Here is a 15,407-nt window from a genome sequence, read left to right as displayed (position 1 = left end):
CTAAGTAAAATTTCGATTAAAATCGGCAGACATTGCATAGTCAGTTGGTGACGAAATCAGTTACCCTTCATTTGAAAGCAAGCGGATAATTAATGTTTCCAAATGCATTAATTCAATTATCGTTGTACTTTTATATGGAATGTGTATCTATTATTATAAAATATACCGCTAACGACCAGATTTAGGGAAAAACACCGGTTGCTGGGATTCAATGTCTATTATCGCAGTAGGGACCTTTCCTGAAAAGAGAGAGCTTGAAACCAACGCGATTTAATGTTTTGAAGCTATTTTAAATATATTGTTGATGGATTTATGACGATAATTATAACAAAGACATTGGATTGATCAAATGGAATACATTCGAAACATTTTTATTTGATTAATGCAATCGGGATTTAAGCAAAACTCATCCTTTCCCTCTCCTCACCATCGTCATCACCGTTATCTTCACATCCATCATCATGATCATCATGAACATCATCATCATCATTATCATCATCACCACCACCATCATCAACAACAACAAACACCCTTAGCAACATACAAAATTCATTTTCTCCACAAACACCGTATTCACAGCAATCATCGTCTATCACATATCCATATCAAATAATAAACATCAAAACAGCTTATTATAACATACTGAATTCTTTAAATTAGTATATAAATAAAACAAATTCTCCGTTCATGAATTCAATGTCGACCTAGATCAAAGATGATGGTCACACCGGGGCTTTAACGGGCAAATTTAAAGGGACTCGTTCGCAGATACTCGAACTGTTGAAAAATATGCTGAATAACACATCTAAATACGTTTTGAATAGTCGTCATTAATTTTAATAGCAAGAAAAACGTCTATTAGAAGCAATCACTGGGCCACACAGGCTTTAGTATGAAGTCGCAAAACATTAACGCTTTCAGTACAATACTCAACATTCAGTCGCAAGACATTAACGCTATGTCAGTAGAGTACTCAAAATAATGTCGCAAAACATTAACGCTTTGTCAGTAGAGTACTCAAGATACAGTCGCAAAACATAAACGCTATGTCAGTAGAGTACTCAACATAATGTCGCAAAACATTAAACGCTATGTCAGTAGAGTACTCAAAATAATGTCGCAAAACATTAACGCTATGTCAGTAGAATACTCAACATACAGTCGCAAAACATTAACGCTATGTCAGTAGAGTACTCAAAATAATGTCGCAAAACATTAACGATTTGTCAGTAGAATACTCAACATACAGTAGCAAAACATAAACGCTATGTCAGTAGAGTACTCAAAATAATGTCGCAAAACATTAACGATTTGTCAGTAGAATACTCAACATACAGTCGCAAAACATAAACACTATGTCAGTAGAGTACTCAACATAATGTCGCAAAACATGAACGCTATGTCAGTAGAGTACTCAACATTCAGTCGCAAAACATAAACGCTATGTCAGTAGAGTACTCAAAATAATGTCGCAAAACATTCACGATTTGTCAGTAGAATACTCAACATACAGTCGCAAAACATTAACGATATGTCAGTAGAGTACTCAACATATTTTCCGAATGATTGAGAAAATGCGTTGCAAACACTAGTTTATTTTACCGATTTCGAAACATCATCCATAAGTGAACCAATATTTTTTAAATTTTAGATAATAAGTACATTCTTTTTAATCTCTGACAATTATTTTTAAAATCGTCATTTTATCAAACAATGAACGAATCTCTTTAAATGTATTTGCATTTTATGTTAATAAAATTGAAAACGAACTGGCACAAATATATCGGATATGTATTAAAGTTATATCTAAAGGTCATACGTCAAAATATTTTGCTTGCGTATTACTTGATACATTTAGTGATAACAATCTTATTAGCCTGTAGGAAACATGCTAGAAACGTGAGATACTTATCAATTGTACCTATTATAGTCTGCTTAATTTTTAGTGCTATCGTCAGCCGTTGGAAGAAAAAAAAGTTCATCGGAATATATAAATATGAACGGAACCACTTAATGCGCTGTTGCCTGAATTAGTTACCCGGACGCTGTAAATAAGCAAGCATGAAAAACAACGAGCTGCGTTTTCAAACATATACACAAACTAAATGGAATACGATCAATCAACGTGCAAAAGAAGTTCTCTGTAAAAAGCTTTTCTTTAAATTACACTGTGATGATATTGAAAATAATGTCGCAATTCCATATTCTGATAAATCAACGGATTTCTAATTTAGCGCTCTACAAACGGAGAAAGCCGACCCGATTATCAAGGTGCATGGACGTAACAAATCTATTTTAAAAACACAGCGGTGGGAAAATTATCGAAGACAAGGCCTTTAAATTTATGTCGCAGTTTTCTTCATCTTATTTTCTGATGTTTTAAAGTTGTGTCTCCGAATTCTATTACATGTCACTTTCATTTATTTAATATATTACTATTATCTTAGCACGAACAAGGGACCTGGCTAGAATCTCTTGAACACAAATATACCATAGTATTGCGTGCATTCACTGTACTCCTCATTAATTATTCAAACTTTATATTTTTGTCATTGCTAACGCAGCTCGTTTAATACACTTTTTTATGCGGCAACAATATTTCTATTTATGATTATTTTTGTTGTGTCCTTCTAAACATGTGTAAATACCATTATGTCATGGAACAGGAACAATTACGTTATCCTTATAAAAGCCGTCAACTTAAGAAGCTTAACAGTCTGTTATTTAGTTTAAACGTATTTATTTAAGCTCGATTGCAACGAAAGCCGGGGATTATTGAGGCGAAGTCGGGTACGTTTTCTGGATAGAAAAGTAATTAGCATATTTTAAGAAGATCGTGAAAACGCCTTTACAGTGGGGACCAAACCCCGGACCTCTCGGTCGCTAGTTTTCACAATATCCACCATGCCAAGGCTATATTACCGTGTTGATTCGCTATGCATCTAACCAAAAGTGCCAGAGAAAAAATGTTACATACGCACACCTAATGCTCAGGTAAAATTTGAGACGATAAATCGTGTCTTTTGAAATATATCCATGCTTTTTTGCGAGCGGTCTTTTCATGTATATGGTTGTATTGTAGATCTTTTTTTGCGAGTAATTTTCTTTTAGGAATATAATATTTTTTTTATGTATACACTATTTAATGACGTTTTTTGTCGTATATCTAATTACATTGTTGAAATATGGGCTGTATATAATATCTTCATTGAAGTGCATGCAATTTAGTTTTTATTATGCTTTATGTTGGGCGTCTCATACATACGCTCACTAATCTTTGGTATGTGTGATAAAAGACACAGTGTACCTTCTATGGAGGACTTTTACATGTTTAAAGAATTACTGATCGCCTCACTTAACCACAATTTTTGGTAATTCTTGGCATGCGCGTGTATAAACCTATGCCAATCAAAAGCGTCATATTCCCCACATAAGCCGTGTGTTCTTTTATTGCGATGACGTTTGTTCCCCTTGTCCAACAGATTTTATGCTGAGAATTTTAGGAAAACACTTGGTTACAAATGCTTTTAATAAACGCAGGTGCGTGACATATTACACTTTCGAAATGGCTTAATTATGCCATTACTTCGTGTAAAGGTAGGGCATTGAATTATTATCGATTTGAGCTAATCGGATTTGTATGCGATTTCCTTGACAATTTTATTTGTTATATTTGTGTTAAGCAGAAATTATAAAATATCTGAACTTCCATAAATAAAAACTAGCAGATATCCAACTAACACGTTGCAATATGAAGCTCTCGATGATTATAAAGTGAATAATCTTTGTTAGTTTATGTTTATGTCACATTTAATCCGTATTTATTGACAAATACTGTTATTGCCATCAGGTTATTGACATGAAACGTCCTTTTACAAAATCCTTATTTTAGCTGATATTTTCGAAAACGCTTACCGGTAGCTACCAAACAATATTATACATATTGATTAGTGATTTCGACAAAACATGCTGTAACAGTAACAAAAACAAAGTACATTGTCGAAAGCATTTACTCCACCATACTTTACATTGGGGAAATAAAACACACATTTCCATTTTTTTCTGTTTGCTAAATACGTGGAAACTTAATTGCAATCGTTCAAGGTTAGTCCTCTGCATAACGTTTGTACTATAATGAAAACAAACGGTCCAAAACAATAGCAAGATTAAAATTCCTCCTATGCACTTGCAGCAAAGGCCTTGCTAGCCGCTCTGGAGACCTGGTCATAGCTCACTGGTCTTTCAACGGCGGTGTAGACTTCGGAAACTGGAGGTGAAACCGGCGGACTTCCACTTCCACCGGGAACCATCTTCGCAAATATCTTCTTAGCTTCAGGAAGAGACTTCGATTTAGCGATTTCGAGCGCAGCCTTCGACGGTCCTGCTAACGGTTTGTTGTTTTTTAGTAAGGTGGTTGCTTTTGTCCCGGATTTGTGAAGTCTGTCGTAAACTGACCTTGTAATGGCATCCCTCTCAGGCTTTCCACCTTTAGCCTTAACTGCTGAAACTTCTTTGTCTACTTCTTCGCTGATTTTCCTCATAGCCAACTCTTCTTTAGCTCCACCGATTATGGCATCAATTAGTGCTTGTGGAGTTGATAATGGTACGTACTGACCCCCGGCAATGTAAGCCAACGCTTGGAAAAAGTCTTTGTAAGGTAGAATGGAAGGTTCGCAGCCGACCGAATACAGTGTTATGCCAATCCTTGCCATTCTGTACGCCATTTTGACTGGATCAATGCCTAGAGGATCACCGTCTGGCCACCTGTCACCTGACGTCACCAGACCATGTGGCGGCGCGTCCGCTATCAGGATAGCAATCTTGACTGCAGAGTCGTACCACGACAATGAACTCCCCGCGTACAGTGCAACAGCAACAGCCTCGGGTAAATCACCACCGCCGTTTGCTTCTGATTTTTCTAACCACGATTGCATTGTTGTTACCGACGACGTAAAGTCTTGTTTTCTGTACACGTATGTATTTTCTTCAGGTTTGTGGTCCCTATACTCAATGAGTGCAAACCTGATGTGACTTTCGGAAATTTCCGTGATTTCTTGCACAACTCGTTTGATGTTGTTCCTTGCTGTTTCGATATACGGCCCCATGCTTCCAGTTGTGTCCATTATAAACGCTATGTCAAGGTGTGTAGTCATTGAGTTAGTAGCTTTACCCTGGCTACGTATTCCACAGATCAACGTCGTTAGAACAAAGAAAACGTTTAAGACAAACATTGTTTTCCGTGATTTTGAAATCACAAATAAGTGAACTCTAGAGCATTGCTATTTATACAGGCATATTGTGGACGTGGCTGGCCTTTAAACCGGATGCTCACATACCACTGGTTGTTAAGCAGGCTTTTATATCCGTATTGGACCTGTTGTATCAAAGCAGTATGTCGCATAATTGATGTATATATCTTGTTCGCAATTATGCATGCCCTGTGTTTACGAGACTCATTAGTTTGTTGACAGTAGATGCACGCTTGTAATTGGGTTCAGTCCGTTTAAATTATAGATCAAGACAAGATTACATGGTAAATAGACTTTTGTTTTCGTGTCGGTGCAATTACCAGATAAGAATTACGCCCGTATATGCATTTCAACAAATTGGTTTGACCCATCAAGTTGACATTTTTATGTAACGATACATGTATATAAGCAATGCTTCTTTTGTCACAAGAACAATAAGGATTTAAACCATAGGAGAGACGCTAGAGAACAAATACTTTAGGAGCCTCACAAGAACAAGAACAGTAGTCATGTATTTACGATAACCACTTTGTGACACAACAAATGCATTCCAAGCATTTAGAATAAAAATTGTTTTAATCTTTCTTTGAGTTTTAGTGCCTAAATAAGATCAAGAACAACCGTTGCGTATTTACCATAGCCACCTTGGGACCTGATACATATTTAAAACACCAGACTTAATTGGATTGCATTGATTTACATTCACAACAAATGTTTGAATTATAAAAGCATGATTATTTTAGTGTTTAATTTGAGCTTACAGTGTACCTTAAATGTTCTGAAAATTGTATTCACATTAGTTTTTTTAGGAGAAATATGACTCCATGGTACACTGTTTCATAGTTAGAAATTTATATAAAATGTTTAACACGATAAGCATCCAAGTTATGTGAGATAAGCACAATGTTTTGAAGCAAGATCTTATCTAGCAGCAAAGCACAATTTAAAGAATATGGGTTCATGTGCACAACAACAACTCAACTCTTAAGTTTTATTTACTTGCAATATGAAATAACCAAATGGATAGCTCTTTAATTTCAAACAATAAACAGCAATGACTCATATGAAATTCAATCGTTCTAAGAGTATACGTCAGTAAATCAATATGTTTTATGCCAACTTCGAGAGTAATGATACATATGTACATTTGGAACAATTAGAAACAGTGCAAACCACATGACTGTTATATACTTTTGGGACAAGGTTTCTTGTTTTCTTTTATCATGTACTATTGGACTTTGATTTTCTGGAAATTTCGTAATATTGTGTAGATTTTACAATGCCTAAAAATTATATGCCTAAATGAGTAGATTGACTAGTACAGTTACTTGGGGTAAAAAAAGATAAATACTTAATACAGACTTTTTCTGTAAAATAATGTTACTTGCCTGTCTTAATCTACTGGGCCTAGTTCTATGCGGTGAATCCAGCTGGGAAATCTTCACGGATGAAGGGACAGGGCTGGATTTCTGTTTAATGGGTGACAATTTTTTCTTTTTCTTCACTGGTGGAAGTTTGTACACACATGGAAACTGAAATAATATGTGAATAGGTCTGTCAAATGGTTTACAAATAAGTAGTTATTTAGATTATTCAATCTTCAATATCGTATTTATTTGTATTGTTCACTTCCCGGAACTGCGATATTAAAAGAAAATAAAGGTTAGTTACTATATGCTGCACACTCCAAAAGTATCAATTATTCAATACCCATTAATTATAATACACAAGACATTAATCTTATATGAAATGGTTTTATGAAATGTGTATGCATAAGCAAATAATTATTTATCGGCTATTTTTCCAAAAGACTTCGTATCATCAAAAACTGCTTATGTTCATAACATAATTTTACAGAGCATGTGTTTTATAATGATTTTGACCATTTGCTTTGTCAAACATACAACAAATACAATCAAAATGCAACACAGCAGGAATAGAAATAATTTTGCTATGGTTGCTCCATTTCCTTCAGTCAAAATTTCTTGTACAGCGTACACAGGTGTCTTTCAAAAGATCTAGGTGCCAACCATTAATTTTAGGGGTCATTGGCTAGTGGGCCCATACTTATTTCCATCCCTGAACACAAACTCTGTTCATAAATCCCTAACAAAATTCACAAACCATCATGCTTACCTATCTTTTACTATCAAATGGATCAGGCTTGATCAAATCTTTGGGTATTTGATTGTGGCCTGGCGGTACACCCTGACGTCTGCCCCACATAATTGTGGGAAGTGCAAGTACCGCTGACCCGAGGCGTCCGTTCCAAGCACCAACTCCCGCTTGTCAAACGGCTGTAGCTCTATAAGGTCTTAAGGACTCCTGCATATGCTGTGTGATAAAAACGTGTCTATGATATTTTGATACTAGTTAATGTGGGGTTGTATTTGTTTTTCAAATATTTTTTTAATAACTTCATTACATAAAATCTACCATTCAAATTATTTTTAATTACCTAATTAATTGCACATACAATCCGGTTTTAACTCAAAATAGAGCTATTTCAAGATGGAATCATAAGTTTATGTCATATGTAAAGAAATTAAATGCGCTAGAGTTGAGCAATTGGCAAGGTGTGAGAGATTTATTTTTATTTACAGAATGACATCTCAACAAGACTAATGCTACATTAAACCCTTTCCCACTCAGAAGCAAAGTGAAAATGGCTATATGCAAACAACATGAAACCAGAACAGCCTGTGAGTAACTGTTTGCTGCTCATCAGTATCTAATGGTTGGAAATTAAGCCTTTAAAACGTCGATTTAGTAAGAAAGGTATTTAATTACATTTAACTTTATATGGTACTAAAATGCGTCAAAATATGTATCTAAATGGTAAACTGTTAAGGGAGTGTTATACAATCATCACATGTATATTTAAGAAGGCATCAACATATTAATAGTACAACTCACCAGGCAATAATCACAGAGGGACATGAGGATCCAGACTTTCCTATACAAGCTCAGTTCATGGTATTTCCTCTCTTCCAGGGGATTTTTAGCACATGAAATATAAAACAACAACACTCTTTGTTCAATATACAACATGATAAAAGACCAAAATAGAATGCAATTAAAACAAATGCATCTGCAATCACACTAAGAGTACCGGTAAAACAAGAAAACAAGCACTCTGTTTTTTTTTCATTAAAGAATCATAGTTAAAGTGCAATTGTAAATCTGAAAACCTTTTTTGTTAAGAATCACTTGTGTTATACATAAATAAGTATACAAAAGTATTTATGTAAGGATAAATGTGCTACAAAGGACAAGGAATTGTATAGAAATTAAATGTGTGTATTGATAGTTATTACAAAGTTGAAACATACGACATATGGTAAAATAAGTATTTGCATGTACATGTCTTTGTAAATTGATTGCATCATATATTATGACATGAATAACAACTTTGAAACAGAAAAAAACTATTTTTGTGAAAGAAACAATTTTAAAACGTGTCATACGCACAATAAATTTGAGAGCTTACCCATTACATCAAAGAACTGTTCATCTATGCCAAATTTCCGGCAGACCTGAAAAAAGCGCATGTCTTTTGTGTAGCAACATACAAAGCAAACCAAATCTGCTATCAAATAAACAAATAACGTAATCATTTAAAAATTTGAAGACAATTTTACAAGAAAAGTTAGTTGGAAAACAATAAATGTTTAAAGCGCAAAGATAATAGAATCTTGAGGTTGCTGAAAACGTCCAGGCCTGAGGCAAATCTTGCAATATGGGGTGGTGGTGAATACATTCAATTCTAGGGATGACACACATAAGCAGAACAATAAAGTTGCCAACAAAGTATTTTTTAACCCTTACATTTTCCTTCACGTAGCCTGCGTCAGCATTCATTTGAAACCACACCTGTAGCTTGTCAATCAAACCTGAAACAGTCACATAACAAGATAAATATTTTCAAGGATACTTTAAATACAAAATGTTGGTCAGTGTCAAGGTCAAACATAAAACTACGGTCTGCAAGTTGGCTAATCATTTGAGTTTGCTGAGCGTTGAACCAAAGGATCAAAAATAGTAACCCTTTCCCACTCAGAGGCAAAGTAAAAATTGCTATGTGCAAACAGCAAGGAACCATAACAGCCTTCGAGTAACTCAGTCCATGTGGGGATGTTGATAGTGTTCAAAGACAACATCCATGCAAGCATCAAAGCTTTGTAGGAAGAATTACTGACAACAAATATAATTTTGGGTTAACCTTGCACTGACTAACGAACTAACCCACATGCACATTGCTACATGCCTCATATAATAGTTACGCCGAAAATATAAAAATTGGTGTGAAAAGGATGGAAATCTGGTATAAAATGAAAAGCGTGAACAGAACAGAATGTAAGTCACCAGGATAATTCTCACTAGTAGACCTACTTGACTCTCTGAAATGGTGTCTGAGAAGGGAGGTCATGATACGTGCCAACGTCGTGCTTTCCCGGGGCATCACGAAGGAACGCTCAAGCTCAAAGTGCATCATCTCACCAATGTTGAGTGGCTCTTGAAATATAAAGAAGTGAAACTCCAGCTGCTGGAGCAGCATTGAATTTTCATTAAAAACAATTAGTAGGTCCTTTATTCAAGGCAAGTGACCGATTGCCCAAACAGTACAAAACAGCACAATACAAACCAACATAAACACTTGAAGCAGCACCACGAACAGGCCGATCTGGGGAATTTGATAAGGAGAAACAAGAAAGCTTGACGCACTGAGATGCTCACCGAATGCCCGAAGTAACTTCACTATTCTGATCAGGTAGTGTTCACACAGTTTCACTATACTTAAGGCATAGAAAAGGCCCCACCCTATAGCTGTAACGTACTTTCAACGTACTTCCAAGCCCAGAATCGTTTCAAAATTTCAATTATAAGAATAAGTTTCCTGATGACCATTTCCTTAAAAAAGTGACTCCTAGTACTCAACAGATTTAAATATAGCCATTAATTGACAACTGGCCAACGCCTTGGCTACCAAGTTTTTTTATCACTGGCTTAATTAATTATGTGAAGCCAATAAATGCCTACATACAAGAAAAAATAATAAATAACCTTACTTGATATCTTTTTCTACTTGAAATTTACATGTTTACCTATACAAAATTATAAATAAAATATTGCATGGCAACATGTAAATATAACCTTGGATACATGCCATACAGGTCTTACAGTAATTAAAGAAGGTATTGGTCTTTATTTGAATAAGTTTACTAAATATACAATTCCTTAAAAAGCACATCAACCAACATTTTACAGAAATAAACAAATGAACAAAAGGAAAATCAATCTTGTAAGCATTTAGGTTATGAACAATTTAATTGGACTTCTAAGAGAGTTATTACAAAACAGAGGCTTTTAGTAACTGGAATGTTTTTAAGAAAAACTGTTTAATGAATTCTATAAAATATTTTAGTGTAGAAGTTAAACTCAGTGCTGTTACATATGTATCATGTATGCAGGATACATGCAAATAATGCTTTGTTGTAAAGGCAAACAACTTGAAAAAGGGGGAAAATAGTATCAGATTTTAAACCAATCTCCAAGCCCTTACATACATATACCACACGCAATGCATGCAAAAACTGTCTCATTTTATTTAAGTTGATTTGTAAATCAAAATTTTTCTGCAACAGTTTTAAGGGAACATTCAAAAAACAAAGTACCATCAACGCAAATACTGGCCCTTTGTTATGGAAAACCAACTAAGTTATTACCAAAAATGTAATGCTCAATTTTTTTTTTCAAAACATCATAAATTTTATGTAGTTAAATGGCCATGAATGTGTCAAATCTTAACAGCCTAAAATTACTTGAAATTACTTAAGAGAAATCCATTTTATGTTTACAAAGTTTCAACAGTGTCTTTATATGTTTATTCTGCAACAATATAAATGTAATGAAGATTATGTAATAAATGTTGCCTCCTGAGTTTGTTGATGATGGACCACAACAGAGAAAGCATTCGGACAAATGTTTAGACCAAGTTTCATTAATGGCATTAAGTGCAGCCTCAAGAGTGTTCATACGTCACGCGCTGACAACACAAGATTCAGACTGCACCAAAAGGTGATAACAACGGCTTACTATGGTCATGTTGAGCAAATCAGATACTTTCACAGCACTATGCCAAAGAATTACCTCCCATATAGCTTTCATATGTTCTTTCTTTCCCCTAAACAGCACAGTCTCCTCCCACTCGTGTATTTCCTGTGCCAGGGCCTCGCGCTCAGCCCGCCGGTCAAGGATCATCTTACGCCGGCGATCTTTCTTACGCTGAATCTGTTCCTCTCTGAAGTGGGTCATCAGCAAGGATAAATTGTGTGGAACCAGAGATTTTGGTCTCCATCTCAGACCTTTAAACAATAAAATTTATTTTAAAAATGTATCTATTATTTAAAAACAGATAGTTGTTTTCTGCCTAACATTTTTTTATTTTTTTGCACAAAACAGAATATATATATATATATGTATATCATATTTATCTTGCCTGTAGGGATACAGGAAAACAAAATTTCAAATTGTTTTTGTTATTTTCTTTAGCTACAATTTTCTTTAACAGACATTGTGTGAATTTAAGTAAATAACAAAACAACAAATCTATCAATCATATACCCAAACCTCCATGATCTGTGTGTGTTTCCCCTGCTGTAGCAGCAATTGAAGTTTTCTCTCTGATTTCCCTTAAAGAAAAAGAACCTTATTCCATCTACAGAAACAATAAGAAAATACACAAGATGCAGATAACTCAAAACCCATTCAAAATCAGTATACAATCCTATTACTTTAAGTACAATACAATAAACCTTGAAAGAAGGGCTAGTTTCTGTTCAAACATCATTTCCAACTTGACAGCTCGTTTTGAAATTAGATGATCGGGTCCATTGAAATGGTAGTGATTTTCAAGCATCAAACGGAAGTCGGACACGAAATGTGTAATGGATGAGTACTGGTGTGTTTCAAATTTCTCTTTCACTAAAAAACAGACGAGAAATAAAGGTTATCAATTTTATTTTAAATTATTTTGTTTTTTCGCATTTTCCCTACTGTTGGTGAATATCAAGTGTAAAAGGGTGAACTCATTGTCGGCACAGCTTCTACTTTAAAGTACCCTGGGTTTTCATTATAGGAAGCATAATTTTCCTATCTAAGGTGGATTGTTGCATACTTAAGAGTACCCAGGGTACTTTTAAGTTGTACCTGAGCCAACAAAGACCAAATTAGCAGAAGTATGGGCTCAAGCCTGAAATTTAGACCGTGGGGAGGTGCATCAGCGACCAGGACGGCGATTTTTACGGCGTTTGGTCTCCATGACAACGAATTCCAGGTGTGTAGGGCGTCTGCTACGGCTTCTTGCGTGTCTCCGCCACCTGACGCCTGAGAGGCGTCCAACCATGATTTCATGGTAGAGACCGACGGCGTGAAGTCATGTTTTCTGAAGACGTAAGTGTGGTCCTGTTGAGGGTGGTCCCTGTATTCGACAAGCGCGAACTGGATATCTTTGTTAGAATCTGTTGATATTTCGTCGACGACCCTCTGTATGTTACGTCTGGCCGTCTCAATGTAAGATGACATACTACCAGTTGTGTCAATAATAAACGCAAGATCCAGCGATTCTCGTCTTTTCGTGAGATCTACGGGAACCGGCTTTGAGGTAATCATCACAATCGGAATATTTGGCCGTAGCCGTTCCGGAGCCGCCTTCATTACACCGCGATGAAAATTGTTACGAAAATCTTCTAGTGACACCCGCAAGCCTGCACATGCGCAGTACAATAACGACGCAAGTATAGGCAAACACTCTTCGACACGCATGTTGATGGTTAATTATATACCTAACTGCTTCGTTACAATCTAACGTCGTTTTTATATTCACGTTTAACCGCAAATGACGTAAACGTTCTTATTAACCTTGCGGATGCGGGATTGAATACTTGGAAATATAGTTTATTATCTTACAAAACCCATAATAAAGCGTCGCGCCGTTACGCTACGTGTGTGTACATCGTACTAAGCCGTGCATATTATTGTTTACGCCCTCAGGCGTCGTCTACATTGAATAGTAAATTGTAAATTTTTACGTTATTTGTTGATTTATTTTTTGACGTAGGGAGTGTTGCGAAATGCGTCTGACCCGAATGATTTCGAGTTTTAAATAAACGATATATCACAGGTGTGAACCAATATTTCATCGTATGTTTGGTTTGCTGCAATTAAACGACATGCAACATGTCCAGTAGGCAAAGTAAAACTGGTCCGTGTTGACCGTGACGGTGGTTGTTGACAAGGTTTCGAAAAAACTCGCAGTTTCATAAACAGTGATGAAACGAGTTTTAGCGATGGCAGTCATCATGCAAAGTCGTTAGACTTCTTCGTCTTAACTAGACTATTCATTATATATATGGGCCGTGCTCTATGAAAAAAGGGTGTAATGCATGTGCTTCAAGTGTCGTCTGTCGCCAACAAACGTTAACATTTACCAGTACAGGTAGATATGGTTCAATACAAAATTTTCTTAAAACGTGTTACAATTGGTGATTTAGAACAAAAAGTAAGAGGTCGCCTAACATTTTATTGGTAACTTGGCCATACGAGCACCAACGAGAATTGGGAAAAATTGCATCATCCTCATCAAACTTTTTAAAATGAGTTCTTGTCCTATATTCGCTCGGCTGTGTATTGTTAGCGTCTGTTAACCCATTTATACCTAGTGGACTCACCCATCCTTCTAAGTTGGATCAATTTATTTCCAAAGTTAGGGATGTCTAGTATATTAATTTCTATATTTAGAATATTTCTTACAGAAATTCCTGTAAGCAAACAGCGCAGACCCTGATGAGACGCCGCATCATGCGGCGTCACATCTGGGTCTACGCTGTTTGCCAAGGCCTTTTTTGAGTCGCTAGGCATAAATGGATAAATCACGTTCACACACTAGATGAAAAACAAGGGCATCTACCTGACTATTAACAAAAACCATAAACACAAAAAAATTAAAATAATGGGTGATAAGTTTGTTCCATTTTCCTAGTTCCTTATTCGAATAAGGAATAAGGAACTGTTCCTTATTCCTCATTCACGCGTTACATATGTGTTATAGGGTTTAAAAGAACAATAATGCAAACATTTCTGAAGTAAATCAAAACAAAATAACTCGAATACATTTGCTTTATGTATTACGTTACACATTCATGTTTCTTCTTCGCGCTTGCATAGGATTTCTTGTTTAAACCAAACCGATATTTTTATAATTCGAATACGAACTTCAAATCAACAAAACCTAAAGCATATACTATTTTTTTACATGTATGTGATAAAAAAATCAATCTTGTACATTTAAACATGTTTTTTTTTTAATTTATAACCCAGGTCCTTAATCGAGGCTGAATAAGGAAAAAGGAACCAGTTCCTTTTTCCTCAAGCCGAATAAGGAACTGGCATTTTCTTACTTAAACATCAATGAAATTGATCCAAAATTAACCACATATAAATGAACATATTATTTATATATTGGTTGTATATGTAAAATTCTAATTGCAATACATTTCTGCTAAGTTTTAAGTGATGCTTATCCAGTTCTTTATTCAGTGTGAATGAGGAATAAGGAACTGGCTCCTTATTCCTTATTCAAATCGAATTAGGAACTGGAATTTTATTTTTATAAATTATAAGTCAAAATGAACCAACGAGACGAATAACTCAACAAAAATTATTGTAAATGTATGTCAAGTGAAACAAATATTAATTGCAGTACATTTCTACTTTGTTTAATAATAACATAGTTCCTTATTCGGTTTGAATAAGGAATTAGGAACTGGTTCCCTATTCCTTATTCAAATCGAATAAGGACCTGGAATTTTCATACGAAACAAAATATTGAAATGAACAAAAGGGACCAATAAATCAATGAAAATCATTGTAAATGTAGGTTGGGTATCAAAAAACATTAATTGCAGCACATCTCTATTAAATTTCATTTAATGATAACATAGTTCCTTATTCGGATTGAAACAGGAATACGGAACTGGTTCCTTTTTCCTTATTCAAATCGAATAAGGAACTGGCATTTTCCTACTAAACAAACTATTAAAAAGAACCAATGAGACCAATACATCAATGAAAATCACTTTTAGTGTAGGTCGGGTATAA

At 35.2% G+C, this 15,407-nt stretch overlaps 1 protein-coding gene and 1 long non-coding RNA gene across 2 annotated transcripts; both read right to left on the bottom strand.

The window, feature by feature from the left end:
* Positions 1 to 3,994: 3,994 nt before the first annotated feature.
* Positions 3,995 to 12,965, bottom strand: LOC127848971 (uncharacterized). Its single transcript, XM_052381699.1, has 3 exons — positions 12,537 to 12,965; positions 11,855 to 11,858; positions 3,995 to 4,804 (listed from the first exon to the last, which is right to left on the bottom strand). Exons 1-3 carry the CDS (start codon positions 12,963 to 12,965, stop codon positions 4,179 to 4,181), a joined length of 1,059 nt encoding a protein of 352 aa, XP_052237659.1. The 3' UTR covers positions 3,995 to 4,178.
* LOC127848285 (uncharacterized) lies at positions 6,622 to 8,329 on the bottom strand. Its single transcript, XR_008034439.1, has 3 exons — positions 8,166 to 8,329; positions 7,386 to 7,583; positions 6,622 to 6,781 (listed from the first exon to the last, which is right to left on the bottom strand). It is a non-coding gene; the product is annotated as an uncharacterized LOC127848285 (long non-coding RNA).
* Positions 12,966 to 15,407: the final 2,442 nt, after the last annotated feature.

The sequence above is a fragment of the Dreissena polymorpha genome, chromosome 10 (assembly GCF_020536995.1).
Source record: "Dreissena polymorpha isolate Duluth1 chromosome 10, UMN_Dpol_1.0, whole genome shotgun sequence".
NCBI classification, from domain to species: domain Eukaryota; kingdom Metazoa; phylum Mollusca; class Bivalvia; order Myida; family Dreissenidae; genus Dreissena; species Dreissena polymorpha.
Note: the sequence above shows the minus strand (reverse complement) of the source record. Positions and strands in the feature narration are given on the sequence as shown.